This window comes from Diorhabda sublineata, chromosome 8 (genome assembly GCF_026230105.1).
Source record: "Diorhabda sublineata isolate icDioSubl1.1 chromosome 8, icDioSubl1.1, whole genome shotgun sequence".
Lineage (NCBI taxonomy): Eukaryota > Metazoa > Arthropoda > Insecta > Coleoptera > Chrysomelidae > Diorhabda > Diorhabda sublineata.
In genome coordinates this window covers 19112096-19139937 of record NC_079481.1, presented here as the reverse complement: position 1 = coordinate 19139937, position 27842 = coordinate 19112096, and the positions used below count along the sequence as shown (strand labels likewise).

Below are 27842 nucleotides of genomic sequence, written 5' to 3'. Positions count from 1 at the left end.
GTGTAGAATAAGATTGGGTCATTGTGGCACTGAAGAGCATCTTTATAGAATTGGATTGGTCGACTCGCCTCAGTGCATGTGCGGGAAACTAGGGAGTTTGAAACACAAACTATTAGAATGCAGCAGCATTAGAAGTGACATTAGAAATAGATTTTATTTTAGTATGCTCAATTGCTTGTTTAGTGGCAGCTCTGTTTTAAACTTTGAATGCATGCTTATTAATCCAACTACTAAAAGTGCTTCCCTAATATTTGCTTTTTCAAAGAAAACAAACTAAAATTTTATAATTTCAGATGGCTGGAAGGAGTAATGACTATGAATCAGACGGGATAATTTTCGCAATTCTGGACAGTTAAATCAAATTGCAGGAACCTTAACTTACCCTAGGGATTGAGTCAATCACCACAAAGAAGAAGAAGAAGGAAAGTGAGGTTATTGTAAATTTGAATTAGAATATCAATGATAAGAAATGTTGATCAAATGGAATCAATTGGACGTAATTTTACACGAAGAAGTAAAGAATGGTATCAAATGTTTACAATTTCCAACTATGACTCCAGTACAAGCATATACTATCCCGCAATTATTGAAGAAAAAGGATGTAGCTGCTGAAGCTGTTACAGGTGGGTACATTTCAGAATTTTGCTTATTAGGCAATAGAATATCGAGGCCGAAAGGAAACACATATTACACAAGAAATAATTAGAGGCTGAACTCTGTTGCTTGTACTATCTGATAATACAATTTTACACATTGCACATCACTCAAATAGATAATAATATTAACAGCAAATCTACTTTAATATTTAGTATGAGAATATGAAATTAGCATAATGGTTCAATTAGTTCAAAATAGACATTGATAAAAGTTAGCTATATCTGAAGGGTATATACAGCAGAGTAAAAACAGATCAGTTTATCAGGTAAATAATTAATATATGATTATTTTAGGCTCTGGTAAAACATTAGCTTTTTTAATACCAACCTTACAAATCATGAAACAGAGAGAATCTGAGGAAAAATGGGGCAAACATCAAGTTGGAGCTGTTGTATTGTCCCCAACAAGGGAACTAGCTCTACAAACCAAATATGTGCTAGACACATTATTAATACATGTGAAAGTAAGCAATAAATATAAATTTTAAATATGACCAAAACACTTTTAATAGTGATAGACCGTAAACTCAATTCAAAATGTGAATCACCTGGATAAATTTGTAGTGATTAACTTATACTCAACTAGTGAATTTTTTTAATATATATGTGAATTTTCTTGACTAAAATTTATAATTCAATTTTTAAATTTCAAAGTAACTGTGAAACATTTGAATTGAGGGTTTCTCCTATTTAGTGATATGACAACTAAGTATAAATATTTTTAGTAAGATTGAATAGTATATTTTATTAGGAGTCTGGAAATAGGGATTTTTCTATGTGTACATGACAAATTCTCATCAGAAGTCATGCAAGCCTGTGAAAATACATTTCTAGACCTGTAATGAATGATACTTTTCATTATACTTATTTGAAAACAACCCAAAAAAGGATAAGAATTAAATTTAGAACATTGTATTTTCAATATTAATGTCCCGAGTGCATGTCAAATTGTCGATAATTTAATTTTCTCGAGTGCGCGAATGCGCACGAGAGGAAATTATGAGACAATTTGACATGCACGAGAGGGCATTTTGGCAGACTATTTCCTGAGAAAAATTTAATTTAAAATAAACAATAATTGTTCCTTTTCTTGAAATATAAAATTAAAACCAAATGATGTTTATTAATCCTAGACGAAAATTTGGCACTAGTGCAAATTATCGATAATTTGCACTAGTGCAGTATTATCGCTGAAATTTGATCGTTTCTAGGTTAACAAAAAATATTACAGCTTTTTTGTTGGCTTAAATTTTTCGAAAGAAAATAGTCAATATCAATGTCCCGAGTGCATGTCAAATTGTCGATAATTTAATTAAGGAAATTATGAGACAATTTGACATGCACGAGAGGGCATTTTGGCAGACTATTTCCTGAGAAAAATTTAATTTAAAATAAACAATAATTGTTCCTTTTCTTAAAATATAAAATTAAAACCAAATGATGTTTATTAATCCTAGACGAAAATTTGGCACTAGTGCAAATTATCGATAATTTGCACTAGTGCAGTATTATCGCTGAAATTTGATCGTTGCTAGGTAAACATAAAATATTACAGCTTTTTGGTTGGCTTAAATTTTTCGAAGGAAATAGTCAAAGTACTCATAATATATCATAATAATACCAAACATTTCTGTAGCAACAACATATTTATAATTGGCATTGTTTTATTTTCTGTCAGTTTAATTATTGTTAATTTATGTAATAACGAATGTTTTAAGTTTCTGGCATATCTGGAAAGTAAATAACATTTTAGGTAGGGCTATTTTGCAGAATTTCGATTTTTCATAGATACTTTAATAATTTTCGTATGGTATCTTACAGAATATATCTCAAATTTTATTTGTTGGTGGAAATAGTGTAGAAGAGGATGTAAATAATTTCAAAACACAAGGTGGAAACATTTTAATTTGTACTCCAGGCAGGCTAGAAGATTTACTTGTTAGAAAATATGATTTAAACTTAGCTAAATCACTGAAAAGTTTGGTAAGTACCAAAAAATATACTAGTTGGGAAATTAAATACAATAAAGCTCACATAATAAATTCCAGTTTTATATCATATTATAGTAGCTTAATTTTTATACAAATAACAATTATATTATCAACTTTGTAGTTTGTAGAGATTTGTAGTTGCTTGAACTTGTATGAATTCTTGTAAAAAATTTAAATTCATAGGATTCAAAATTCAAAGTGATGTTGATTATTGATTAATTGAAATATTTTAACAAATCTCGCTAAGATGGTTTATGTTTTTTGTTTATACAATTTTCTAGTTGAGAGATGTAGGCCATTTCTGAAAAGTTTCTTTTTTGGGATCTGGTTCAGTTGTTAAAACGCTTGCAACACAGAAATCCATCGATGATTGGTCAAATTAACATGTTCGGCTAGATCACATCTTTCAGGATGTAATCTACAGTCGCTTTTGTGGGAGATGATTCTGTTGGATAAGGATTTAAGGGTTTGATAGACATATTGTTTGTTACAATCTTTACATGGTAAATAATTATTATTATTACATAATTAACATTGGTAAGTGAAAATAGAGGTGTTTTATCTTTTATTTTGGAAAAGATAGATCTGATCTGGTTAAAATTGTTTTATTTGCAATATTGGATTTGTTATCATGGTTGAAGAGTTCGGCGAGCCTAATAAAAGGTAGAGATTTGTAAATTATATAAGATTGAGACAGTTCAGATGCACTATTGGGTGTGATATTAGAGTTTATAGTTATAATAGTATTGATAGTCGATGTGTTAAACAATACAGAAATGGGATTTTTTGATAACATAAGATATAACTACAGAGACAACACAGTTAGAGAATTCAAATTAGATTAAGATAAAGCTAGCAAAATAATACAATAGAAGATGTTTCCCACTAAAATGAAGAAACACTTGGATCATACCCTCACATACAACAGCCGCAATAACATTTATAACTTCACTAATCTTCAACCAAAATGCATATTGGAAATTCACAAATATGAGCAGGTTAGAATACAAACTTTTGAATATTGAGATTGTTGCAAATCACTCTTTGATTTAAGACATTAGAATCATGTCTCAAAGTTTTACATCATTCTTTAATTTCACTCACTAATGAATACATAGTCTCCAATTTCATTAGTACACAACAAAGAACATACTACAAACTTTGTCATGAAGTATAAAACAAAAATATTAACAAATTTGAAACATTATATGATTCACTAATCAAATCAAATTTCAAATAAAATCCTAAATCCATGAAAAATATATCTAATACTTTCATTCCAAATGATATATTGAACTTCTTAGCTTTGGGTCTAACATTTATTATAGAACCCATTATTACCAAAGACATCATCTTCAAAAAGATCTTAGCAAATGTAGATTTCCTTATCTCATTCATACCTAATATCCTTGAAAGAAATATCACTATTGCAAGAGCCACCAATATAATCACCAATCATAATATAAATAATAACAATTCAATTTCCCGGTAATTATTCTATTATCTAGTAAGAAAAAACTTACGAGCTATCATGGTATTTCACCAAAATTATACTCCATCCCAAAGGTTCATAAACCCAACTTATTCATGAAACCTATAGTAGCCTCCATAAGGGCCGCTATGGAGCAAATTGCACAATTTGCAACAAATATCTTATGCATATGATTCAAATAATGATTATTTTGTAAAAGATTCGTTTGATATTTATAATCAATTTAATAATACAAAACTTACAAAACAATATAGACAACTATGTGTTGGCTAGCCTGGATGCTGCTTAATTTTAAATAACATCTATTTAGGAGCTTGCATAGCTATTGACAAAAAATGGGAAGATATCAGTTTCCATTGTAATATAAATGAGAATTCATTTTTTGAAATATTTCTTTTCAACAATATATATTTTTCTTTTAATAATAAATTTTATAAACAAATTTTTTGTACACCAATGGGTTGTCACTTATCTTAGCATCTTATGTCATGGAGGATGTGCTAGACATGGTTATTCCTGTACTTTCCTTTAAACCCTTTTAGATACTTTTAATAGCTGTGGTCCACATATCTAATTCATCATAGAGGTAGAAGACGCCAATCATTCTGTACCATTTCTGGATAAGAGGTTTATTCGCAGATTGGATAATTCCATCTTGATAGATTGGTACAGGAAACCATGTCTATCTTTTCCAAAATAAAAGATAAAACACCTCTATTTTCACTTACTAATGTTATTTACAGCATTCCATGTAAAGATTGTTACAAACAATATGTCAGTCATACACTTAGATCCTTATCCAACAGAATTATCTCCCTCAAAAGTGACTTGCAGATTACATCCTGAAAAATGTGCACTGATTGAACATGTTAATTCAATTAGAATTTACAAAATAGAGCTATAAATTTTACTTTAATTATTTGGATCTCTTTTATCATTTATAGCTTTTTCGTTCTTATGAATGTGAACCATTTCTAAAAATTCTCTTTTTTGTGTATTAGATTCCGTTTCTAGAATTTTTGAATATTTATAATTGAATTTATGTTTTTTTGATATTCCATGGTTCGTTAATGCAGTTCTATTTTTTTATCGTATTGATGACCTCTTAGTCTATTTTCTAAATACTGAGATGTTTGCTCTATGTAGACAGCGTCACAATTAATTAGTACAAGGCACTTGATATATAATATTACTTCTTTTGTTTTTTGGTGTTTTAGATTTTAATTTAGTGAAACATTTGGATAATGTATTATGTCCTCTATGACTTATACTAATATCATATTTATTGAAATAATTCGATAATTGTTGGGAAAGTCCTTGTACATATGGTTAGGAAAAATGTTTTGATGTTTCGTTTCAGTTTTGTTTTTAAATTGATTGTAGTATCTGTTCATTATCATAGTATCATTTTTTTCAGGTAATTATTTTCTTTCAATGCAGTTTTTGCTTTCTGAATAGCTTAACATCTAAATTCAGGATCTGATAGTTGGATAGATCCATTAGCCAAACTTATTATCACTGATCTTTTTTGTCACATAGAATGACACGAATTGAAGTTTAAATATCTTGAGAATCAAGTTGGTTTCATATACCATTCTGTTCTTATGTTATTGTTAATTTTATATAATGTGAATCAAGAAAATTGATTCTATTATTTTGCTTAACCTCGATTGTGAATTGAAGTTTTTCTTGATAAGAATTGAATTTTTTACTTATGTTTTCAATTTGATTCTTTGGTACATACAAGATCTTCCATTACCAATTGTGCTATAACACTTGAAATGGAAGCTCCCATAGCACAACCATCAATTTGTTTGTATATTTCATTTTCATATTTGATATATGTTGTTGTAAGTGTGAGCTCTATAGCTTTTATAAATTCATTTTGAGGTATTTCTGTATAATCTTCAATTTTGTCTCATTTTTTCATTAATATATTTTTCACAACGGTAATAGGAATATTTGTATATAAAGAAACCACATCTAACGAAATAAATATACATATTCATTAGGAATTTTGATACTTTTAATTTTTTCTTTGAAATCCCATGTGTTTTTGATATAAAATTTTTTTTCAAAATATTTTTCAAATAATTAGATAATGGGGTGAGAGGAGTTTGATTCTTGAAACAATCGGTCGAAGGGGAATGTCAGGTTTGTAGAGTTTTGGTAAACCATATATTTTAGGGGGTAAGGCATTGTGAATTTTCAATTTTTTTGCGTCTGATGGCGAAATGAAAAGTTGTCCTTTAAAAGATTGGTTTAGATCATTATTTTGTTATTGATAAGAATTCGTAGGGTCTTGTTTAATTTTTTTGTAAGTTGTCTTATTGTTTAATAATTTCATCATTTTACTTTTATAATCTTCTGATTTCATGATAAAAATTTTATTAGATTTATCTGCTTTCAAAATTTTAAGATTTCTATTTTTATTTATGAATTTTTTGGTTTTAGTTATATTTTGCGGTTTGATATTGTTTTGTTGTCTTTTGTTTTTCAATTTATTTTTGAAATTAGAGATAATATTACAAGTATCAGATCTTATTTTATTTTGAATTTCGTTATTTAGATGAATTGGTGTTGCATTCAATATTACATAAGATATTTGTCACAGCCTGTGACTCACAGGTAATTCTTTGTCACTAAAAATATTTTGTGGAAAATTGGGAACTAAGATAAAACTTCTTTTACTTCATCTGATATGAGAGTATCAGTTAAATTATTGATCCATTTTGATTTTATTTCATTTGTATTTTCAAGAATTGGTTGTTGTTTTGATATTAGCTTATCAATTTTCTTAATATTTTTTTCTTTGCATTTATTAAAAAGTTATTCAGTTCTTTCTCGACATTTTTCGTTAAATTTTTGGAAAATATTAATAGGAATTACTTCATTTATTTTAAATGTTATGTTTTCTAAATAATTTTGTAATTTTCTTATTAGAGTAGTTGATTCGGTAATAAATAGTTGCATGACTTGGAAAATGAATCTAGAATTGTGAAAAATATATTAATGAAAAAATGGGACAAAAATAAAGAATACACAGAAATACCTCAAAATGAATTTATAAAAGCTATAGAACTCACACTTACAACAACATATATCAAATATGAAAATGAAATATACAAACAAATTGATGGTTGTGCTATGGAAGCTTCCATTTCAAGTGTTAGCACAATTGGTAATGGAAGATCTTGAGGAAACGGTTCTAAGCAAACTTGATATAAATATTCCATTCTTTTTCCGATATGTAGATGATTGCATTACTAATGTACCAAAGAATCAAATTGAAAACATAAGTAAAAAATTCAATTGTTATCGTGAAAAACATCAATTCACAATCGAGGTTGAGCAAAATAATAGAACCGATTTTCTTGATGTCACATTATATAAAATTAACAATAACATAAGAACAGAATGGTATAAGAAGCCAACTTGGTCCTCAAGATATTTAAACTTCAATTCATGTCATCCTATGTCACAAAAAACATCAGTGATAGTAAGTTTGGATGATAGATCTATCCAACTATAAGATCCTGAATTTAGATGCTTAGCTATTCAAAAAGCAAAAACAGCATTGAAAGAAAATAATTATCCGGAAAAAATGATAAATAACATATTCAAGAAAAGGATAAGCATATACTACAATCAATTTAAAAACAAAACTGAAACGAAACATCAAAACATAAAACATTTTTCCTCATCATATGTACAAGGACTTTCCCAACAATTATCGAATTATTTCAATAAATATGATATTAGTATAAGTTATAGAGGACATAATACATTATCCAAATGTTTCACTAAATTAAAATCTAAAACACCAAAAAACAAAAGAAGTAATATTATATATCAAGTGCCTTGAACTAATTGTGACGCTGTCCACATAGGGAAAACGTCTCAGTATTTTGAAAATAGACTAAGAGGTCATCAATACGATAAAAACAAATAGAACTGCATTAACGAACCATGAAATATCAAAAAAACATAAATTCAATTATAATAATTCAAAAATTCTTGAAACGGAATATAATACAAAGAGAATTCTTAGAAATGGTTCACATTCATAAGAACGAAAAAGATAAATGATAAAAAAGATCTAAATTTAGGTAAAATTTATAGCTCTCTTTTGTAAATTCTAATAAATTAATTTTTCTTATTGCAACAAAGTTCTAAGTTGATTTTATCCTTATTTTGATATTCATGATGAAAGTGATCTATAGATCAATATAAATAAGCAAATTGTTAGTGTCAATATCATATTTTGCTAGACTTAAAGAAAAGTCGAAACGTCAAAATTTATCTTTTTTTAAAAAAACTATCAAAAAAAACTAATTTTGAAACAGAAGAGACCTAAAATCAAGAACATTTGATACATTAATAGCATTAATATATCAAAAAGTCTAAGAAATTGAAGAAATTTCTTCTACTTTTGGCAATGAAACACCAAAGTGAACTAACTTTAATATATTTTCCGAGATCTCACATACTTATGTATTCATCGTCTGGAACTGAAATTATGGTCAAATATATAATATATATAAAGCATCTATTTTCACGGGGTAACAGCCAATATAGAGTTTGATTTAAGTTAAACTCTTTTACTATGCCAATATTTCGAAATTGTTCAATTCCTTTATCAAGGGCTACAAAAATTAATACAGTCTAGTTGTTACAATTATTTTTACACTATTATAGTAAAACTTACTAGTATTTGAGATCCATGTAAAATTGGAGATGTGAAAACCATCAATTTTGATTTAATTTGTAAAATTTTTATGTGTACTCCATATCTCTTATTTCTATTTAAGTTCAACTAATTTTTCTTATGAGACTGGTTATTTTTCAATTTGTTTCTTGTTGTTAATACTTACATACTTACCAATGTTATTAATACCTTCTATTGTTTTCAGCGCGAAAGATGATATTTTGAATTTTGTAAAATTTAGGTGTAGTAAAGTCACTGAGTGATTGCCAGTCACTCAAACCATAATTACTGTTGTCTTGTAAATTGTTAGGACATTGAAAAATGTTGCCGTGAGTGCAAATGTCATATAGAGGTTTAATGTTTGATTTCAATAAATATTTCGCGTTAGGTATTAAAGTTACGTATTCCGATTCAACTTCTGTATGAATGGGTAACATATAAAACATATTAAATAAAATATCATAATTAATAGGTACCTATTGACAAAAAGTGTAGTATTTGATTATTTTCTACTTTACAAGCTACGTCTATGATAGCTTCAAAATCTAAAATATTTATATATTTTAATTCGAATGACAATTTGGCTTAATATGTACTTTTAGAAGTTCCGTAAATAGGTCGCGAGATTTTATGATACTGAGATGTAGAAATTTAAATTGCAAAAGATTAACGAATTTTCTAATGTCTTCATCATATTTACAATGACATTAAATGTAATTAAGACTTTGTAGAAAATTTTTTCTAAATAAACAATGTTTACAGCGTTTGCTTGAAAATCTAGAATATCTCTTATCTCAATTATCTATGTTCTAAGAATCTTCTCATTTTACTGTATCTCCTTTTTTGTTTTATCAAAATCATTAATAATTTGGTTACTAACAGAATATTGCAATTTTATGATTTTGTAAGTTTTCCTGGTTTTGTTTTAAATGTTCAAAAATTGAATTTATTCTTACTTCATCGTTGGAGTCTAAATTTCCCGTGATAGCTTGTATAACTGATTCAAGACCGTTAATTATTCCTTTTTGGTCTATCCAAGGAAGAATTAATGTTAATTTTGTAAAATTTTTCTTCACTATTTTGTGTATTCGATTATATTTACAATTTATTTTTGTCTCTTGACTCTCTTGAATTAATTGAGTTTGATATATTGTTTTTTACAGGATTACATTATTACACTTATTATATTCTACTAGTAGTGGATTTAAATCATAACAATGAACTAAAGTATGACTGGATATCTGAAATTTGGCAAATCCAAGATTTATAGGAAGTATTCCCAAGTTGTGAGTAACATATTTCATTCTGAAGTCTCTCAAGGTGACGAACCTGAAATTAATTTATATGGAGTCTTTTTAGGGCGTTTTATGTTTGACATATGAATATTTTCTGAAGTATTCTAATGTCTAGTAGCGATTTATGCTGTTTTTAGTTATATATTTTTGCTTTTAATATCTTCGGTTTTATATTTATTTTTTGTTTTACCTTGTGCTTGTTTATTACGCACGTATACTTTAGTGGCTATTGTATTTGGTAATTCTTCACATTTATCATTTGTTTTGGAGATTACTTTTGATTTATTTTCATTTAATTTTTGATTTATTTTTGAATATAAAACTTTCATTTTATCCTTATGATTTTGAACATAATCATTAACTATTTTTTGATCTGTTTCTATATGTAAAGGTGTTTTGCTTTCTATGTGTCCGTTGATAATTTTATTGGGTTTCAAACTTACCACAGAATGAATAGGCTCATTTTTTCACACATAAAGAATCGGTTGATACGTTCAAATCACATATCCAATAACAAATATTTTTCTTTCAAAACTAAAATTGCACTTACCTTTAATATTGTGATAGAGTAAGTGCCCCATCCTTATGAAAACTCCGTGAATAAGAACCAAATCTCTCCTTGTCTAGCCAGTATAACGAATAATATTGTAATGAGAAACAGATTATTTCTTCCCTGATGGATATAAACATATAAGTGAAATATTTCGTTTGATCGTACTGCTCTCTGATTTTTCCCATTTTTTTTATAATGGGAATCGGACTGTTCTTAGAAATGTAATTCTTCTACCAACCCATATATACTAAGAATATAGCTATCGGTATGATCCACAGATCTGGACGTCCTTCCATTATAGGCCAAACGATGAACCCGTTGGCTTCATCAGATATTGCGACGAAATCAATATTCTAAGACACGTTTGAGATTCTTCACTATTTCTAGAAAGAAAACCTGCGAAATAGTGAAAAAAATATTATTCAACATCGTCTCCTATGAAATAGTCACACAGAGCTAAATCAAAATAATTGTGAGGATGAGAAAAAATAATCTTGGTCCAATTTATGTATTTTTTTATGTTTACAAATTTGGATTATTCTGGTACAGCAGACGTTCTTCCACTGCAAATTATGGTCGCTATTTTTCTAAATGATGTACTTAAAATCGCTATTGATTATTTTCCTGTCCTACCTCAAAGTCGACATACTGCACTTTATGGTGGAAATCTTTTCTTTAATATTTGGAAAGATATATTCTCTTCAGAGTTGAAATATCATTTTTCATATTAAGAGAAATATTTTCAATGTCGAACTCTTCTCGTCCATCTTGACAAGATTAAGGTGGAAGACTCGTCTTTGAATAGATATGTTTCTGTATCAAAGCTTATTTATACAATTTCTATTAGAGGGGTTAATTAATAAACACTGTCTCTTACGCCACATGCGCTCCTTCGCCGAATTTTATAATTTCAATACATCTAAGCAGGACCGGCTCTAGTACATATGTATATGTATATACATATTTCTTATATTGTATTTGACCATAATTTCAGTCCAATACGATGAATACATAAGTATTCGAAAGCTTGAAAATATATCGAAGTTAGTCCACTTTGGTGTGTCCTTGCTCGTTCCCAATAAAAAACCGCGCATAATATAGCTGGCAAAGACTTTTATATATAAATCTTCTCGATATATACCATTCTTTTTTCGTTCTTATGAATGTGAACCATTTCTAAAAATTCCCTTTTTCGTGTATTAGATTCCGTTTCAAGAATTTTAGAATCTTTATAATTGAATTTATGCTTTTGTGATATTCCATGGTTCGCTCTATTTTGTAAATTCTAATAAAACTACAAATAATTTAATTGATTACTGCTATATATTTGAGATGTAGATACCAAGGAAAAATCAATTTTTCTTATTAGAACAAAGTTTTAAGTTGATTTTATCCTTATTTTGATATTCATGATCTATAAATCAATATAAATAAGCAAATTGTCAGTCATATTTTGATAAAGACAAGAAAAGTCGAAACGTTATTCTTTTAAAAATTATCAAAAATCAAGAACATTTAGATGCATTAATATATCAAAAGGTGTGAGAAATAAGAAATTAAATATCCAAATTATCGTTTATAATCAATCATCTTGTATGGTAACATGGCACTTTTCGATTATTTTCTAGAATTTTTAAGAACTGCGGTTGGATATATAAACTTGTTTTTCACAGTTTAGTTAGTTTATAATAAATAGTCATAGGAAACTGAACGAAATAGAAAAGTAATCGAGAATTTAAATGTTATATATAAGTTAGTTAAGTGTTAATGATACGTTAATTCTTATAAGTTAGTGGAGTGTAGTGTAAAGTCTTGAAAAAAATTAAGAATGTAAAAGACAGTGTTCATACATTCACCCCATGAATAGAAAGAGTGTGAATAAATAAGAAAAACATTACAAAATAAATATTATAAGGTTGTTTAAGATTTTCTTGGATTGATAATATTACATCAAATTGTTTGAAATAGTCCAAACAATTTAATAGAACTCTTCATTGAATTCAAATAGATTTATTAAAATATTTAAAAAACTACAATTATATCATTTGTGTTGTAAAATCAGGTACTTTATTATATGATATCTATAGTTTATTACAGAAATGTATAGAGCAATAAAAACTCATTAGGTATGCAAAGGGACTACAGAGTGATCCAACGAATATTTAAGGTACTTTCATAGTTTGGCGTTGATTTCATTGTAAAAAAATTTTTTTATCAAGTCTAGGTAGTATCACCCGGGCTAGGGTCAATTTATTGGTTTAGCCTATTGTTATCCATTCAAAAACACTGAAAATTTGTGCCAATGGCGTGCCGGTATGATACTCGTAAAAAGGAAAGAATTTTATTTCAACAGAATAAAAATTAGGCATTATGTACATAGTATTAGGTACATTTCTTTTTTATTGAACATTATACAAAAAATACATTATACAAAAATTAAATTTAAAAAAATCATAATATTCTTCGTTATCTGAGGAACTGTCATCTCCTCTTGACGTTATAATTAACGGGTCGACGGTCCGATCGATGAAGTAGTCAAGATCCCACATTTTCTCCTCTTCTTTAATGATATGCTGGACTGCTTTTCGCCAGTTCTCTGGTGTCACCTTCTTAATGGCTTGATCAAACAGTAGCTCAACATCTTTCATGTTGAATGTCATCTTGTGTCTTTCTACAAATCCTTTCACTTGCGCCCATATAAGTTCTATAGGATTTAGTATGCAATAATACGGCTGTGTGCGCAGCACAGTTACACTATGTTTTTCTGCTATATCTTCCACGGTATATTTCATAAAATGATGTTTGTGTTAATTTGCTACAGCGAATAGTCCTTTTTTTTATCAAATTATTTTCAAATTCAATACTTTTGGTGGTTTACCAGTCAATAATTTCTTGTTTTCTCCAAGATGAAGTTGGAGTCTTTTCAATGCGTCGAGAATGAAAACTTGCGTTATCCATAACTACTACTGAATCAGCCTAAAGATATTTTATCATTTCACCAAAATAGTCTTCAAAAACATCCGTATCCATGACCTCGTGGTAATCTCCCGTATGGCACTACTGAAAGGTTAGCAAACCTTCTTTTAAAAATCCCTCTTCGCTTCCAATATGGACGATTATTAGTCTTTTCCCTTTACCTGAAGTCACCTTAATACCCGTTGACAGGCCTTTCATGAAAGCTTGGCGAGCACTGGTTATATTTTTGTCTTTCCATATTTTTGGTACTGTATAACTTTCATTAATCCACGTCTCATCAAGATAAAATATTTTCTTCTGCTCTGTTCTATACTGCTTTATACTTCTTAAGTATTTTTGTCGCCAGCAAACAATTTCATCGCTTTCCAGTAAAAGTGCTTCACGGTTATGCTTTTCCCAGGCAAAATCCAAATTTCTAAAAGTAGTCCATAAAAGTTTTTTAGTTATCAACGGAATACTGCCATCCTGGCCAAGCTCCATTAAAATCTTATTTAGGGCGAGTATTTCTTTTTTAAAATAAAAAGAGTGAACTTTTCTTCGAATAACACTTTTGGTGTCTTCATCAAGGAGTTTTACTGATCTGTCTGGACTTTTTTTGGAAGGTTCCACTTGACCTGCTATTTTTCTCCCTCGCAATAATTTAAAAACGGTGAACTTTCCAAGTCCAGTCATTCGGGAACAACGGTCGACAGTTTCTTGTACAGTAAATTTCGGCTAATCGTATTTTATGCAATTGTTTACATTTAGAATACATAATAAGTTTTTCATTCACTGATAGTGGAGAATTATTGGAACATCTTTTCGTTTGTGTAAATGTCGCCATTTCATTATTAATCTTATAATACTGTGAACACTATTTACGGCTTAACAGCAAATACTGATGCGTTAAACTAAAAAAATATACTTAGGGTCTAAGGTCTAAAAATTTTGGGTATGGCACCATTGCCCTTACGGCGGTTAAACCGAATTTGAAATAGGGTTGGAATTAGGCAGAGGCACTAATAGAAGGTTAAACGGTACCTGTTAAACGCAAAACGTAACTGTATAATCTACTACCTAAGTAATCCCTACACAATATTTCAAGACCTACACCTATGGCCGGCACCGAAATTGAGCCGAACTGGACGAAATTCCCCATTTTATTGCTATATATATATATATATATATATATATATATATATATTTATATATATATATATATATATATATTTATATATATATATATATATATATATATATATATATATTTATATATATATATATATATATATATATTTCTGAAATAGACTATAAATAGATAGTGTTTGAGACTAATGATGATTAATTATTAAGTTTATTTGACTATTCTTAAACGGTTCAATTGTTGTAGGAGATTTTAATCCTAGATGAAGCTGATAGATTATTAGATTTGGGTTTTCAAAAATCTATCAATACAATTCTGAGTTATTTGCCAAGGCAAAGAAGAACTGGCCTGTTTTCAGCCACACAAACCAAAGAAGTTGAAGATTTAATTAGGGCCGGTTTGCGTAACCCAGTCTTAGTCAGCGTATCCGCCAAAGCTAAACAAAGCACACCTGATCAATTAAATAATTATTATTTGATCACAAAAGATAATGGTAAGTAATAGATATTATGTTTGACGTTCCAATCTTATTTTTATCTTTATTTTGTTAATGTATTATGTCCTTTATGACTTATTCTAATTATTGTCATGATAAATGATAATAGACCAATATATTATATTTTACATTCTTCTAAAGTTCTTTGAATTTCTATGATTAAATGTGTGTTTTTCTATATTATAATGGTTTGTTGATGCAGTTTTATTATTATCAAATTGATGAATTATTTATCTACTTTCTAGATATTCCTTTGTAAACAGCGTCAAGTATTACAAGGTAGTTGATATATAACTTCTTCTGTGATTGAGTAGTTTTTAGTGTAGTGAAATATTTCGATATTGTATTGTCCTTTTTGACTTGTCTTATACTAATATCTTATTGATGTAGTTGAGAAAGTCCTTGTGCATATGATTGGTAAAGAGGTTTTACATTTGGATGTTTAGGATCTATTTTGTTTGTTAATTTATTATAATTTGTTTATCCTCCTTTTAAATATGTTATATATAATATTTCGGAATAATTATTTTCTCCTAATATATTTTTTGCTTTTTCAATAACTATGCATCAAAGTTCAGTATCTGATAGCTCTATTAATCAAATTAATAATTAGTGCTTTGGTTGGTTTAGTTTTGAGAACCAAGTTGGTTTTATATACCATTATTTCTATATCTTATCTTTCATATAGTGTGCTTAGTATTTTATTCAATCTCGATTAGGAATAAAATTTTTTTATGATAAAGTATTAAATATCTAACTTATATTTTTAAATTTTTGTACAGCATATTACATAGAGGAAAAAGAATGAAATATTCATCGAAAGTCAATTAAGTTGATAGTTGTAATAGAAATAAGTGATATTATAGGTTAATATATTTCTTGTCAATTCTTTGTGCAAAATGAGGACCTAAATAAAAAACATTTATTCAAATGGTATTTTACTATCAGAATATCAGTTAAAATTTCGATCCAATCTGAATTTATTTCAGTATATCTTTATCAAAAAGATATCTTTCCAATGTTAGGTTATTCATATCCTTGATATTCTTTCCTTTACATTTTTAACAACTGATTCATTTCTCTTAAAATATTCTTAAGAATTATTTACCTACTTTAAATATTATAGATTTTTAAAACTCTTTTGATTGTTAAAGATTTATAAATTTATTGCAAAAATATTGCTATTTATCTCCATATATATTATAAGATATTTTTAAAGAAAAATCAACAATTTTCCCGGCCATATGCCGTGACAACTATTGAATTAAGATTTTCCTGAAAAAGAAACAGTGGTCCATTGTTCATTCATACTTGCACAAAAAAGACAACAAAAAACAGGCATTTTTGAGCCTCGATAGTGTATTGTTTCAGGTGTAGAGTTTAATCTGAACAGAATACATACTGGATACAGTAGCTGCTGAATGATAACATGTAAAATATCATTGTTTTCACTCTTTCATTAAGAAGGCTCTCCATCTATATTAGTAATTATTCAATGTCTATTTACTTATGCCAGTTTTAATTGTTAGAGGTTTAAGTAGAAATAGACCTACCTTTCAATATTGTTATTAGCCACAATATTATAATACATTTAATGTAGAGTAATAATATTTGTGTTTTTTTTAGGTAAATTAGCCAGTTTGATAGATTTTCTTGAAAAGAAAAATATACAGAAAGGATTACTTTTTCTGCCAACGTGTGCCTGCGTAGATTATTGGTCTTATATTTTTCCCTACATCATACCTAAACATTTAAATTTACCAATTCTTGCTATTCATGGAAAAATGAAACATAAAAGACAAGCAATTTTAGGAAAATTCAGAATTGCGGAAAAAGCTTTATTATTGTGTACCGATATTATGGCCAGAGGTATTGATATTCCCGAAGTGAGTTTCACAAGTTTTCCTTGTAAGATATTTGTATTTTCGAAAAATGCAATATTTCTAGATTCCTAAGTAAAATGAAAGCTTATTATTCAAATACTAGCGGACCCGACAGACCTGTCCTGTCCCACGTCTTGAATGTAAACTTTTGGAAATTAGCTGTAACAATTAGACCATTTTGATGAAAATTTTTATCAGAAACTTATTACAATACCTAACGTCATTCATATATATTTATTACAATTCAACCAATCGATGGCGTGGGAGAATGTGTATTAGTATGCTTTCAGAGATGTTGATTGTAGAAAAGGTTGAATCTTAAACTATTCTATAAAGGGTACTTATTCTTAGAGTTAATTATCTACGAATCCTGAAATGTACCAAAAAGAAACAAATGTGTTCAGCAGAACTGTCCTTTATGAGTCTTCATTCAAATAAGTATCGTATAGATTAGCATGGCAGTATGAATGTTTAGACACTATACACCATACACATGAAGTCTATAGTCTCCATAGTTTAGATTATACTTATGCTAACTTAGAATATGATCTCAGCGCAATCTACCAGGCGCAACTGAAACTCAAATATACTTTTGAATATCTGACACGACTGCATCGCAGTCTGCCGGACTTCTATGGAAAACATTCTAGCAATAACAACAATTTAAAAATAATTGATAAAACGTTATCTAGTTGATCGAATTGTGAATCTAAACCATTCCCGAATCCCCTTAAATTGAATACACAAGAAAAATTTCATTAAAATAGGTCCAGCCGTTTAGAAGGAGCACAATTACAAACACACGTACAGAAGATTTTTATATATAAAGATAGATTTGTATAAAAATTCGGGCTTCATTAATTATATAATATTGTTCACATGAAGCGGGGGCATAATTTGATATATTTTATATGAATGCCACGACCATTCAGAAAATTTGATATTACTGTTAATGTGAAACTGAATCCAAGGTAATTTTTCTCTACTAAAGTTATGGGCAGAAGCTTATTGAGTAAATAGATGGAAAGCGATATTTCTACCATTTAAAATCTTTATGACAAATCATTTCTGTTTTTGATATATTTATCGGGTTACATTATTATATTTCTGTATAATATATATTATTATACTTCTGTATAATATATTATTATACTTATATAAAATGAATGGAACTTTATTATCATCAATTTATGTTGACTTAGGTAGACTGGGTGATTCAGTGGGATCCACCTACAAGTGCTAGTGCTTTTGTCCACAGAGTCGGTAGAACAGCTCGGCAGGGGAAACAGGGCTCAGCACTTTTACTATTACTTGAAAATGAAGAAGCTTATGTATCCTTTATTGAACAAAACCAGAGGGTAAAACTCCAAATTGTTGAGAACGTAGTTGTGGATGAAAAAGTAAGTTATTATAACCAACCATTTTCCACAATTTAAGACATACATAATCTTAAAGCCAGCCAAACTGAATTAAACTATTCATAATAGATTAAATTTTAATAATTGAGGATGGCAGAATAAAGCTGAAAGTACAGATAGTGAAAAATTTTAAAAATAGAGGAGTTCAAACTGAACTATAAAACTTGTTCTGTATAATAAAGCATAAAAATAGGCCAATCGTGATAGTAACTTCCCAAAGCAATAATTGAGAATAATTAACCTTTTTTTTTTTCACTTAACTTAATCTAATGATCCTGTTGTCCTCGCTTTACTTTACCTGATGGGCGATGAGTGTAAGTCCATCAGTTCCAGATTTCCAGTATTTATTTTTGATGCCATTAATTTTACTGCGAAGCTCTGCTGAAACTATGGGCATAAAGAAGAAATTGTGTAAGTTAACTCAATTTTAGTCACCACCTTCTAAGAGTGATATTTCGGGAAAGCGTGAGCTGGTTATAGAAAAGACCCAACTTCATTTCATATGAGCAATCACTGAATTTTGTTGCATGAATTTAGAAACACCCTGCTGTGTTTATAATTTACCTAATTACTTAACATTTTTTTATTACAAAATTATAATTCTAAACTGCCAATAGTCTCAGATACTCGGGAGAAACGAAAAAGTACATAAATTTTTGTGTTATTATTCTTTCAATAGCCTGAGAAAGGTAGTAATGTAAGGTTGATATAATAATTTACCTATATTGATATCCTTTGTTGTCTATGATTTGCAAATATTTTCTAAAATATCTTTTATTGATGTACCTCTTTTTAGATAGAACATTTGAGAGAGAAAATACGGAACATACTAAAAAAAGACAGAGCTATTATGGAAAAAAGTACTAAAGCTTTTGTTTCATACATTCAAGCCTATTCAAAGCATGAATGCTCTTATTTACTACAAATCAAGGTAAGTAATATATACATTTTTCTAGGTTTAAAGTAGTATATAGATCATAGAATAATCACTATTTATTGGAGAAAAATGCCGAAATACATAAATAATAGTAATTTTACAGACCTCCAAAGCTCTTTATTAAATGAGAAATAGAATCCACAAAAACATTGAAGGCTGGACAAATTGGTCCATTGCTTTGGTTCTGTGTATTTCAATAGCTAGGACAGTTCTAAAATTTTTTGTGAATTGGCCTTAAAATTGTTTGTCAAAAAAGTTGAACTTATAGATGTAGATTATGCAGAAAAAAATAACAGCAGATTTTAATAAGATATTCAGTTTAAGGACAAATTTATAAACCTTTGATATCTGGTAATCCTTTATTTGTGCTAGTAAATGAATTAAAACTAAGGGTTGTGTTATAAATTGTATAAAGATTTAATAGTGCTACACTTGAATTGTTTTTTTAACTTGTACTGTTCAGTGAAAATATTGATGCTTTTGATTGGGAACTGCTTAAAGAAGATATCGATATTCTCGATGGAGAGTGCTGAGGAGATTCATAAACAATTTGGGAGTATTTATTTCCTGTATTTTTCGCACTGTTCCTCCTTACAATTGTTTGCACTGCTTGATTTTTCTGTGACGTTTTCATATTTACTTGAACTCCTTTGTTTCTCTTTTTATTGGGATGATTATCTGATTCTGTAAAAATAATGCTCTCTGGTAGCAGATCCTCTATTTCATCTAATTCCATTTCATCACACACAATCATTTCAAAAGATTGAAACGAAGATGATTGACTTGAAGTCGACGGTACTTCTTTTGTTAATAGATTTTCATAAAATTAAATTCGACGTCTTTTTTCATACGCTACTTGTTCTTTTTGAGGTTTCATCGCATTTTGACAGTCAAATTTATGAGGACATATGTTGGCTTTTAACTTCATTGTTCCCCCAACTAGTCGATGTTCAACTAAATTTTCTGTGTCATTTTCAACCTGTAAATAAATTCGATATTCACAGTACTTACATACATATGAAGTAAATAACAAATATATTTACATAAAATTTATAGTTATTTTTACTGAATAAGTTATTCCGGACCTACTTACGATTTAATAGCTATATCGATCAGAAATAGGCACCTATTATTAATAGTTACTTACATCAAAATGATCTTCACACACATATTTAGTGCTTTTAGGGCCAATTAAATCACGCTTCATGACTTTGCACCACTTTTTCCTTGTTGTTATATTATTTGGTACACGAAAAAAAAATTATTGGGATTTTTAACTGTTGTGCTTTGACACATAGGAACAATACAATATTTGTAGGCATTTTTTTTAACTTCTGTCACCGGGTAATAAATAAAATGCGAATCGAACGGCGCAAGCAACTACACAACAAAACATTCGTACGTACTCAGCGAATACATGCTGCATCGTTTAGGTCAAATGACGTCACACGATGGAGCTCCGCGTGTAATAAAATTATTCTTGCAAGCGCAACTTCAAAGTCCCATAACTTTTTAATTTCTTGAGATATTTTATTAATTCTTTCACGTGTTTGTTTTATTTTACTTAAATTTTTATAATTTATCTATATAAAAAAAAATGAAAACTTCTTCATTACTAGACTCTAATTCTGTTTTAGCTTCATAATTTTGTTAAAGATATACTTGTAAATTGTTATATTGCAAATTTCAACACACGTTACAAAAGTTCAAAGTAACCAATCAAAACCATATTTTCACAGGAATTACCAATAGGAGCTGTAGCTGCAACATATGGACTCTTGCAACTACCAAAAATGCCAGAATTGAAGAAACGAATTATCACCGATTTTCCAGAAATACCCAATTTTAATATAAACTGTGTTCCTTACAAAGATACAGCCAGAGAAAAAATAAGACTTAAAAAATTAGAGCAGTATAATAACACAGGTAAGGAATATTAGGTCAATCATTTTCTGTTACATTTTGTTCTGAACACTACTACACAATAAATTTTAAAGTCAGAGTTGTGTATAGTTCTTCCAATGTCAATTGCAGAAGACAGTTATGGGAGGAACAATCAATATTTCATAAATACGCACGGCACTCATACCAAATGAAGAAATGAAAAATAATGTTTACTCCCCGTATAAAATTCGGTAAACATCTAACAAACCGTCAGTTCACGTGGACTTGATGAATACGTGTGAAAATTCATCATCTCCACTGTTTACCTATAAACATCGTAAACATAAATACATTTCCATTGGCTGAAGCTGTCGGAAGGCGAATGTACACAATTTCTTCGAAATATCTCCTGCCAGACAGTCTGCGATAAGCAGAGGCGTCGTTCGTTAGACTAATTTAATTACTAAATTTCTTTGAATAAATAGAAATATTGCGTTCTTTACACCATGGGCGAATGAAGACAATGGAACTGCACAGTGTTGTGAGAATAAAGACAGTTATGTATTTAATAATGAAGATTTAGATAGACAGCATAATTATTTTCAAAGTGTTTTAATGAAAGGCTTTTACCTAACATTCCAACACAGTCAATAATCGTTATGGACAACGCATTTTACTACTTGTGGCCACTCCTTAAGATACCAAATAAAAGTAGAAACAAAGCTCAAATTTTAGCATTTATGCCTGAAAAAAATATTCCTATTCCTGTCAGCGATCGTAAAAGAGGCCCAACAAACAAAGAATTGCTTACTGTTATTAAAGGTCTAAAGTTAGAGAAAATGTATCATATTGACAAGCTGTGCAAAGAAAGGTTATACTCTTCTCAGACTACCTCCTTACTATTGCATATTTAACCCTATAGAGTTAATATGGGCAAACGTAAAATCTGAATAAATGCTGTCCGATTTATAATGATTCGATTGCCTTTTAACGAATACATAAAATATACATAGTTTTAAAAGTATTTATAGAAATAATAAACTTATAAAATCAGGTATCTACGCCTATGGTAGATCAAACAAAATTATGGCAAGTGTTTTAAACTGGTTTTTATAATCTGCAATTGATATTGAAAGAACTATACTGATTTTAACAATACTTGATTCTGTTTATTTCGATTTATATAATAGAATAGATTTATAATTTAATAGCGGATAAGTTCAAGTTTGCATTATAAAACTTACAAAAATCATAAACATAGATCCTTTTATCATATTTTTCTGGTATTATCAAATAATATTTGAAATATTAAGGAATGCGTATTTTATTTCAAATATTATTTAGGTTCATACCTGAAAGTAAATATTATCGCCTCTTACTTTTGAGATATTCATATCTTGTCTTTTGGGTTATTCATCATTCATATCAATTTATGTAACCTTTTTTATTAATTAAAGGTTTATTGATAAAATTTAGGTGTCTGGCCCAGTAACAAACAAGTATTTTATAAAAAACCAACAGAACCTTGGTCATTAACAAAACAGAAAAAAGAAGAAAAGAAAAACAAACGTCTTAAAAGAAAAGAAAAAAAGCAGAAATTAACAAATAGCAAGAATATTGTGAAGAAAAAAAGGAAAAGTAAGTAACATGAGATATGATAGATACATTAAAATATGAAACCACAATAAAGTGCATAAGCGAGAGGGACTCGTAAATAACGAAGCAATCCAAGTGGCAATTTTAGGGCAAGTCAACTTAGAGGCTCAACAACCCCAATCGTTGTCAACAATAAGTAGCCGTATTAAGCAATGTCAGAGAGGCATTTCAAAATAGATTATACCATTGTATGGAAGTGAATGGTACTCATTTTGAACACTTATTGTAACTTCATAATAAATAGCACAGTTAAAAAGATTAAAGAGTTTGAACTGTTGTACAACCCATTTTAGTACAGGCAAATAAGGTGAAAGTAAATAATAAGTAAGCACTGTATATATATATATATATATATATATATATATATATATATATATATATATATATATATATATATATATATATTGTTATGGTATGATAATGTGTAATGTTTATTTTTATAAATTTTTTTTTAAATAAAATCAGATTTTATTTGAATTTCTTTATTTTATTATGTTATTATTATTATTTTTTTTATTCTCAGGGTATTATATTGTGAGGTCAAATTAAAAAAATTTTATTGCGATAAATTGTTATGGTTATAAGGTCAGATGATAATAGTTTTAAGACTGGGTCTGTTCTTTATAATGAATAAAATATTCAAAATATACAATTTCTTAACTAGCTATTACAATTATTTTATTTTACAAACATTCATTTATTCATTCATACTCGGTAATTACACTCATAAAACTAAATTATATGGAAATGTGAACTCAAATATTATATACTAAAAGAAATACTTAAACTTAATAGAACAGTACCTTAAGTGTTTGTTATGTTGTATTTTTAATTTTTTTTTTAATTGGAAATTGTTACGGCCTTTCAGAATAAACAGATACTCCGCTGTAGTTCCACTCCTGTTCTTTTCCTTTTCACAACTTCTTTATCTTGGATATTGTCCCTTTGTGAGTATTCTCACTTATTTCACTTTATTTAAATGTTTTCACTAATTTCTTATTACTACACTTATACGATTATTAATTATCAATCCTTTGAATATTTTATGCCTTTTTTATCAAGATTTTAATTTTTTAAATTTCAATTAAAATTATTTTACTCTTTTTTTTCTTGCCAAAAAATATTTCTCTCGTTGTTGATTCTTTTCTTCATTGTTTTTTTTTTAACCAATGATATTTATTTTAAAAGTTGGTTACTATTCATACCATAACATATATATATATATATATATATATATATATATATATATATATATATATATATATATATATATATATATATATATATATATATATATTACAAAATAGAGCTATAGATTTCACTTAAGTTATTTAGGTCTTTTTTATCATTTATAGCTTTTTCGTTTTTTTGAATGTGAACCATTTCTAAACTCTTAACTTATTGATTTAACTACTAGCCTAGTATGCAAATTTATGCTCTTTATAGAAGTCGTTATTCATATATCACATCTATGTAATTGTAATGTAAATGTCATTGTCAATATCATATATATATATATATATATATATATATATATATATATACTGAGAATGTTCAATCTCTGAACTGATTCTAGACCTCAAAATATGTTCTATTTTTTTATCGTATTGATGACCTTTTAGTCTATTTTATAAATACTGAGATGTCTGCCCTATGTAGACAGCGTCACAATTAGTACAAGGCACTTGATATATAATATTACTTCTTTTTTTTTTGATGTTTTAGATTTTAATTTAGTGCAATATTTAGATAATGTATTATGTCCTTCATGACTTATACTAATATCATATTTATTGAAATAATTCGATATTCAATTTTATGATATACCTGGCCTTGAATTTTGAATGATGTCTCATAATTAGGACCATCAGATGACAAAACACAAACTTTAGAGGCTCCACTCGACGTCATTTGGAAGCAAGAATAAAATTTTCGTGTCTTATGCAAAAATAATTTTGATTCATTTGAAATGCCAGAATGAAGGGATTTCAAAGGTTCAGGTGGAGTAGGGAGTGGTGACAATACAACTTTTCCTGATGCGCAACACATGCCGGGTGTTTAATTGCGAAATTTTAACGCCTGAAAATAATTGCATATTTTGTCCATCACACCAATAGTAACTTTGGTTCGCGGTTGGTTCGGTTAGGTTAGGTTAGACTCTTTCAACACGTGCACATCGAGTCTTCTTGCTACGGGTATTAAGGATGGATTTTTTGGGTGGCATTTTACTAAAAATAGTAATTGAATTTTTAATGTGAATGAATTTTGCTGTTCTCTGAATAAATTTAAGTAGTATAGGCAAAATAAGACATATATAGTGTAGCGCCATCTATGAGGTGCAAAGGACAAAATTTTACAGTTCTCTGTAAGGAAATTCGCTTAAGGTGCCATCTGTTATGGAAACTACGATTAATAACAACAATCAACGTTGATGATAAGTTTATTATTAATTGTTGAGACCATTAATTTAAATAATCATTTAAGTTGTACAGAATTACATATATATGCCAAATTTCATGAATATCAGTTGACTCGTTTTTGAGTTCATTCGGAACATACACACGAACACTGAATTTTTATATATTAAGATATGTGAATTGTAACGAAGTCTTTGCCAGCTATATTGAGCGGTTTCTTAATGGGAACGTGGCAAGGAAACACCAAAGTGGATGTATTCATCGTTTGGGACTGAAATTATGGTCAAATCCAATATGGGAAATATGTATAAATGTATAACTATAATAAAATTTTACTTAATTGGATTGGATTGGTTAATTTATGGATAACATATATTTTCAATAGGCTAGGTCGTTATAAATGTAGCTGACTATTTCCTTCGAAAAATTTAAGCCAACCAAAAAGCTGTAATATTTTATGTTTACCTAGCAACGATCAAATTTCAGTTTTAATTTTATATTTTAAGAAAAGGAACAATTATTGAAAATGCAATTAGAATATACAACTTTACTGGAGGCCGACGATGGTGTTTCTATGCTGCTTCCACCACTTCTTATTGTTACTTCGCTACTGTCATTTCGCATTTTTTGTACAATTTCCTCGTGGTGTTCACTATTTACTTGGAGGTAACTCTTTATCGAGGCCTGATTTGAGTGTCCGGTAACCTTCATAATTTGATTTTCTGAAACCCCAACCTTGGCAAGCTGAGTAACTGCCGCAGCACGGTTCGAGTGATTTGTCACTTTTATGCCAATATGATGATCGTCAACTACGGTATAATTTAAAGAATAACAAATTTTAAACACAGAATTAAGTTTATTTTAAATTAAATTTTTCTCAGGAAAGTCTGCCAAAATGCCCTCTCGTGCATGTCAAATTGTTTCATAATTTCCTCTCGTGCGCATTCGCGCACTCGAGAAAATTAAATTATCGACAATTTGACATGCACTCGGGACATTAATATTGAATATTTATTGTTTAGAATATAAATGACAATAAATTTTACAGGTTAGGTTAGGTGTAATGTAAATTGTCAGTATCAATATCATATTTTGATACAGACTTAAAGAAAAGTAGAAACGTCAAAATTTATCTTCCTTTTAAAAACTGAAAAAAACTAATTTTGAAACAGATGAGACCTAAATTTAGAACATTTAGATGCATTAATATATCAAAAGGTCTAAGAAATTGAATTTATATATATATATATATATATATATATATATATATATATATATATATATATATATATATATATATATTTAGATGCATTAATATATCAAAAGTCTAATTGCATTTTCAAGAATAATTTTCAAATAGAAACATCAAATCAAACTGTTTGATGATACTTAGGCAACAACGTATTTTATCTCTACTTGTTTATTTATTATAATCCCAATTTTATTGCAGGGATGAGTGATGAAGATTTAGAAGAATTGAAACGAGATGTAGAATTACTCAAAAAACACAAGAAAAGAAAAATTTCTGATGAGGAATATAATAAAGAAATTGGTTTGGTTTAACAGAAAAAACACATACTAAATTTGTAAATAATGATATAATTTATACAATAAATTTTGTTATAAATATAAAAAAGCTTAATTTTTTATTTTGTAAAAAATACGTTTTTTAGAACTAGTTTTACAAACGATTCATACAGAAAATATTTAATAATGTGAATAATTACAGTTAATAACAAATTTTCCCGAAGGGAAAATTGCACGATGCTTTAATTGATTTTTACCATATTTCAATAAACGTTCACATATTTTAATTCTGTATCGCTATAAGTAATTTTATAAAAAATAATGTACCACTAAAATTATTGCTGGGAATTGCCCCACATCCTTAATGCAGTCAATGCAGCATTGAACTTGGTGCACCATTCTACTCTTTCCTCTTTTGTATCTGCAGATAATAAATGCCTGTAATATAAAAGAAAAAAATAAGTACATGTTTTATATAAAAAGTTGTGCTTCAAAAAGCCGATACAAGTAAAGAGACCTAAAATCAAGATGACTTATCAAAACAAAGATATAAAAATGTCTAAAAAGTACAAAATAGATGTTTATAAGGGTGATTGTTGCGGGACTGGCCGTAAAATACCGAAGTATATTAGTTTTAATTTATATTCCTAGCTTTAGAAAATTCATATATTCATCATCAGAAAATATTTTTCTTGATTTTAGGAATAGTTTAACAAAGTTTTTGAACTTTCTCAGAAATATAATATATATCCCACAAAAATTATCGCTTCACTGGTATTTTAGGATATTTATAATACTTAATTTTAGTTTTTTGGGACAATCTGTATATG

At 28.3% G+C, this 27842-nt stretch overlaps 2 protein-coding genes across 5 annotated transcripts in view; one reads left to right on the top strand and one right to left on the bottom strand.

Moving 5' to 3' along the window:
* The first annotated feature begins 293 nt into the window (after positions 1-293).
* LOC130448242 (probable ATP-dependent RNA helicase DDX55 homolog) lies at positions 294-27158 on the top strand. The gene is made up of 10 exons (XM_056785525.1): positions 294-623; positions 951-1120; positions 2478-2639; positions 15041-15287; positions 16917-17176; positions 18376-18573; positions 19388-19522; positions 21268-21454; positions 22889-23050; positions 26936-27158. The coding sequence occupies exons 1-10, from the start codon at positions 470-472 to the stop codon at positions 27046-27048; spliced, it is 1788 nt and encodes a 595-aa protein (XP_056641503.1). The 5' UTR covers positions 294-469; the 3' UTR covers positions 27049-27158.
* The window catches only part of LOC130448241 (anillin-like), a 45571-nt gene continuing 44793 nt past the window's right edge, over positions 27065-27842 (bottom strand). For all 4 annotated transcript variants that reach the window (XM_056785520.1, XM_056785522.1, XM_056785523.1 and 1 more), the window contains one exon: positions 27065-27450. In XM_056785520.1, coding sequence (XP_056641498.1) covers positions 27348-27450 — 103 coding nt within the window. In that variant the 3' untranslated portion in view covers positions 27065-27347. The remainder of the gene's footprint in view (positions 27451-27842) is intronic.

Coding starts and splice junctions, on each gene's coding strand:
- LOC130448242 (XM_056785525.1), top strand. CDS start 470: ATGTTGATCAAATGGAATCAATTGGACGTAATTTTACACGAAGAAGTA. Junction 624..950: donor AGCTGCTGAAGCTGTTACAG/GTGGGTACATTT, acceptor TGATTATTTTAG/GCTCTGGTAAAACATTAGCT. Junction 15,288..16,916: donor TTTGATCACAAAAGATAATG/GTAAGTAATAGA, acceptor TGTTTTTTTTAG/GTAAATTAGCCAGTTTGATA.